At 58.7% G+C, this 5,674-nt stretch overlaps 1 protein-coding gene across 1 annotated transcript; it reads left to right on the top strand.

Annotated features, from left to right (window-relative positions):
- Nucleotides 1–485: 485 nt before the first annotated feature.
- On the top strand, nucleotides 486–3,347 carry LBRM_30_3220 (TATE DNA transposons; the record flags this gene model as incomplete). Its single annotated transcript, XM_001566897.1, has 1 exon — nucleotides 486–3,347. One exon carries the CDS (start codon nucleotides 486–488, stop codon nucleotides 3,345–3,347), a length of 2,862 nt encoding a protein of 953 aa, XP_001566947.1.
- Between the last annotated feature and the right edge of the window lie 2,327 nt (nucleotides 3,348–5,674).

Below are 5,674 nucleotides of genomic sequence, written 5' to 3'. Positions count from 1 at the left end.
GGCGCGCGATATCCGAGGTATTACGCTCTCACAAAGGACGCCTCGGAGGCAACTGTGGGTGTCTACGTTCCAGCGACGTGGACGCACTACTAATCGTCGAGAAGACAGCGCGCACCACGCCACGCGTCGCGATATGTACCTCTCCCGCGAAGTGCGGCATCAGAGGCACACCAGGACCATACAAACGGACCGCGACCGCGCCTGGTGAGGAGAAAAGGATGGCCAGGCGACGGCGCCGGAAGGGACCCACTCCAAGAGGACGAGGAGGACGGCGTGACGTACAGGACGCCAGGAAACCAGAAGGGTGATGGATATGCGGACGTCGACGCGAACATCTCGACAGAGGCAATGCGCGCTCTCGAAAGCCTCCGCTCCAATCCTTTAAACATGCAGGGCAGGCCTCTTTCGCAAGAAGAAGAGGCGGAGGTCTGCCCGAGAAACTGGTTCCTCTTCGCCGCGAAACCGCCACACATCTCACAGCTGGCATGGAGTCTTGTGCGGCCCGACACTCGCGCACACCACTTGCGATGGTTGACGCGAATCAAGTCGATGAACTCGGAACAGATGCTCATGCGCTTTCCGGCGGCATGCATCGACTTGATCCTGTCGACCGCAAGGGCCCGGAAATGGAAGTGGGCAACAACCGCGAAGGCCTTTGCCGCGGTGGCGGGTGCGCTGCGCGACCTGCCGCTCTACTCGACGCAGGCGCGGGGTATTCGCCTCCAGGACGATCCCGAGTGGCGAAGCGCTTTTGGCACGGTGCAGCGCTACATGAAGGAGTCGGTGCCGGATGCGCCTCCCTTTGTTTCGCGACGCCAAGTCGAAGCGATCATCGGAAGACTCCGACTCGGTCACCCTCGTGCCGCGCTGTTCCTCGCCATGATGTGGGGATTCGCAGCGCGAGCGTGCGACATTTCCACGCTCCGAGCAAAGGACGTGACGCTGTTCCCGGGAACATCGACGGATACATACGTGAAGGTCACGCTGACGATCCGCAAGGGAAAGGGTGCCAAAACACGTGGCCCATACCCGATCCCGTCGGTGCTGACGAGGGACCTTGCAGCGACACTGCAGGAGATGCTGGTCCAGAAGAAACCATCCGAGGAGCTCTTTGCACCACACGTGGAGGAGCTGCGGGCACTGATCGCCCAGGAGGTGCGAAGAGAGATGCGAGGTGCACAGCTGCCCTCGATCCGAAAAGGCGCGCTCCGTTGTATGGCGGAAGCGGGTGTCCCGTTGAAGGACCTGTTGATGATTTCCGGGCACGCGAAGCAGGCCACGCTGCTGCGCTATCTTGGGTATGGCCAGCAGCCTACGGTGGAGGCCGAGACCGCAAGGGACAACGCCGGAAGAGCGCTATTCCAGACCCTCTAGAGGCTGCGGCTTCCGTGTTCCGTTTCCGATCGCAAGAGTCATCGTGCGCGAATCTCGGAATCGCACCACAGGAGGTGTCGGCCATGGTGGACCAGATGTCCGGTTTCATCCAAGTGCTGACGGAGCGACCGGCACTCGTGAAGCAGTGGCCGCTGCACCTGAAACGGAACACACCACTGGACATGGATACCGTGCTGGCGATGCCGACAAAACGCGCCTCAACGAAGCGGTTTCTCCAGCGAATCCAGTGCTTTCTGGATCCCTCCTTCTACGATGGGTTGCGGACGTCGAGGACCATCAAAAAGTGTGCGCTCACAACGGCGGAAATCCAACAGGCGGTCGAGATGGGCAAGTTTGAACCGTGCCCGATCAGCGACATCGGCGCCCAGGTGCAATTGCCAGAGGGCATGCACGGCGTGAACGTCTTCACGGTGCCGGAGCTGAAAGGACGACGACGCCTCATCACGGAGCCCCTGCTGAACCGCGTGATCCCCAAACATCACGTCCCGCGCGTCCACTACGACACGCGCCTCGGAAGACGACAGCGGCTGCGATACGCCCGTTACATGCTACAGATCGACTTCGAAGCTTATTACGACGCTATCCCGATCGCGGCGACACTCCGTAACAAGTTCGTTTTTCGAGCCAGGCATGACGGGCGATACTACCGCCTTCGTACTCTCCCGACCGGCGCGCGATGGAGCGTTGCCGTCGGCCAGGCGGTGACGTGGACGATTGTCGACATCGACACGCCCGTCACCATCACCACGCTCATCGACAACATTCTCGTGGCCGCACGCGAAGGTCAGGAGCGTGAGTTTGTGCTCGCGGTGCGCACGGTCGTCGCACGCATCAAGGCGGCGAACCTGATGACGTCACCCAACCGGGACGAGCTGGAGGCGATGTCGGACGAGGAAATCCTGCAGCTGGCGAGTGCCAACACCGTTTTTCTCGGTGAAGAATACACATGGAATGGCCGAGAGCGGCTGATCCGCAACTCGGTGAAGACGGTGGCGAAGCTGAAGCTTGCGCTCCAAAAGACCAGCCACACCATACGCAGTCTGGCCTCGCTCATCTCGCTGATCTTCTTCGCGCTCCATACCACGCAAATGAACCCCGCACGGGCATTCAAGCTGCTGAGAGCCTACCGAGGCATATACCGGCTGACGTTCCGCGGGTACGACTGGGACGACGCGGTGCCGTACATCGACTCCTCCGTGGCGCGGTCGCTGCAGGAGATCGGCGGCGCACTGGTACAGAATCCGTGGTGGAAAATCTCGGACGAGAGACACCCAACGACGGACGAGGCGACCTATGACGCGGTGGCCTTCACCGACGCGTCGCTGGAGGGCTGGGGTGCTGTGCTTCACCTCCGCGACGCGGGCGCCACAGAAATGTGGACCTATCGGCAGCGCTGGACCGAGGACCTGGAACGGCAACTCGGCGGCGACGACGGCGAGGCGGAACGCGTCCTCGAAAAACTGCGCCAGTACCAGCTGCGTCGCCGCGTCCGCTCGGGTGGCCGGTTCGAGGACCCAGACCTGCAGGCAGACCGCTTCCAGGCGCGGTACTCGGCACACGCGGAACCACGCGCGGCTCAACTAATGCTGCGACACCTGGTGGAGCACCACAGGGTTCCCAACGGAGCGCGAATCGCGCTTGCCACGGACCACCGTGCGATTGTCATTGCGCAGAAACACCTGAACGGTTTCGGCGGCATTGGCAGAGGCTACGCCTTGAACAAACTTTTCGAGTACACCTACGACCTCTGGTACAACAGAGGGATCGACGTAGTCTTTTTCTACGTAGAGGGTGCGCGGAATCCGGCGGACGCCTACTCGCGACACTTCGGGGTGGACGCGACAGGATCGCTGGAGGTTCACCGAGTTGAACCGTTTGGCGTGCCGTTCCTCCGGCACACGTGGTGCCCGCTATGCGAAGAGCGGCGCCGCGAGGAGGGCGGCGAGATATGATCGTCACCAGAAACATCCGAGGGGAGCCGGAACCTGACGGCCGACTCTCCGGAGGACGGTGCGACGACATCGCTCACAAGATGGATGGCTAACCGCGTGCTATGGGGGGAGGCTTCCCCGGTACCGGTGCCAAGCCATAAGAAAAAGCACACAAAAGAAGTCCAAGACGACTTGATGTGCTCCTCACGCGACCGAGCGCGGTAGAGGGGACCGGCGGCATAATCATGACGCGGCGCCGCGGTCGTGGTTGCGTGCCTGCCTTGCCGCTTCCCAATGGGGTCGCGAAGACTCTCTCCATACCCATCTGCCTTCCACAAATCTTTCTCCCTTCTCGCCCTTTACTTGTCTTCAAGAAATCATATCTTCGCGAGCACCCTATCACACAGGACGGTGGCATTCCATTGGCGGCGTGTAAAACCACAAAGGCAATCGAATGGCACTTGACCTTATAGGGGGGGGGGGTGGTGGTTGGTGGGATGTGGTGTTGGATCTGTTTTGACCGATAGCTGAATCGGTTTCTTGTATCCGTGGAAAAGGAATCCTGAGTGAGTGTGTGTGTCTCGGAAACCGACTCCTCACTTCCATTTGTGATGTGTGACCGTCTGTGTACCATAATGTTTCCCGATTGGAAATTATGGCCACAGGTCGGCAAATATGTACTTTGCATCTGTTTCTATGGATTCTTACTTTACTGTTGTCCCTCTATCTCTTCTCCAAATGTATATAGTAATCACACTAAGTGGAGTTCATGCGGCCAGCGACGGAAAAACGCCCACCCACCCAACCCTAGACATGAATCTCTCGGATGTCCGGAACGGACCGGAAGGCCACAGAACGGCGAACCGGTTTCCCTCCGCGGAGGTGTGTGTGTACTCCGGGAACCGCGGGAGGGTGCGGGTGCCGACCACGGCGTGGACGAACCGCAAGTTGAGCCTACCAACGCAGGAGGCGAGTTGTATTTTTGCGAGTTGTATTTTTTTCCTAACATGAATGGCTTTCGTTTCAGTTAATTTTTCAAGTGATTTCTCATTTTTAATTTCTCATTTTTAATCATTGGTTCATTGTCTCTTGTTTTTCCTTCCTGATGGCAGGCGCCTGGCGCTAAGCTGTTTTCTCCCTTCCCTGAGAATGGACCCTAACGGTCTTCACCTGGGGACTCGTCCCCGAAGGCGCACGAGATGCACCGTTTTCAAACAGGGTCTCGGCCCTGGTTTTACGCGGATGTCGGACCCAGCGTCGCCCCGAGACTCGGAGTTGGCGAGGTGAAAATTGGAACCGCGACGAGCCAGGTGCGGGAACGGGTTTGGACAGCACAGACCCTCGCGGACGACACGATTGGAAGCGAGTGGGCGCGCCCATCATCCACCCAGTTCCCCTTTCTTTTCAGCCCACCCTGTTTTTCTACTTTTGTGCGTTTGTAGTTTTGACTTTGTAGTTTCCTCTGCGGCATGGGTTCCCGATTGTTCCCAGCGATCCCTTCGGGTTCTGTAGCTTCCTTTTTTGTAGATTTGGCGACCGCAGCGCCGCCGGGATTCGTGTACGTGCGTCCCTGCGTGCCCCGCTGGTGCTGGCGCTTGTAGCTTGATTGTTTTTTCGGCGGCTGACCGACTCGTTTCCTTTCTTCTGGCGACTCCCCGCATGTCCGTTTGGCATGCCGCCCTCTGACCGTAATGAATGGGCACCCGGTGGGGGAGGCTTCCCCGGTACCGGTGCCAAGCCATAAGAAAAAGCACACAAAAGAAGTCCAAGACGACTTGATGTGCTCCTCACGCGACCGAGCGCGGTAGAGGGGACCGGCGGCATAATCATGACGCGGCGCCGCGGTCGTGGTTGCGTGCCTGCCTTGCCGCTTCCCAATGGGGTCGCGAAGATTCTCTCCATACCCATCTGCCTTCCACAAATCTTTCTCCCTTCTCGCCCTTTACTTGTCTTCAAGAAATCATATCTTCGCGAGCACCCTATCACACAGGACGGTGGCATTAGGGTTAGGGTTAGGGTTAGGGTTAGGGTTAGGGTTAGGGTTAGGGTTAGGGTTAGGGTTAGGGTTAGGGTTAGGGTTAGGGTTAGGGTTAGGGTTAGGGTTAGGGTTAGGGTTAGGGTTAGGGTTAGGGTTAGGGTTAGGGTTAGGGTTAGGGTTAGGGTTATCCTTCCGTAGAGACGCGTGGGCTAAATCGCTGCTGTACACAAAACACACAGAGACATTACCGAGAGAGAAGTGCACATGTTGCCCACGCTCTACGTGGCGACGCGAGTGTGTCTTGAAAGTACGTCTGTGGCGACAGAGGTGGCGACAGAAATGAAGAGTGGGACGAAGATGCAAGGATGGG

Source organism: Leishmania braziliensis, chromosome 30, assembly GCF_000002845.2.
Source record: "Leishmania braziliensis MHOM/BR/75/M2904 complete genome, chromosome 30".
NCBI lineage: Eukaryota > Euglenozoa > Kinetoplastea > Trypanosomatida > Trypanosomatidae > Leishmania > Leishmania braziliensis.
Note: the sequence above shows the minus strand (reverse complement) of the source record. Positions and strands in the feature narration are given on the sequence as shown.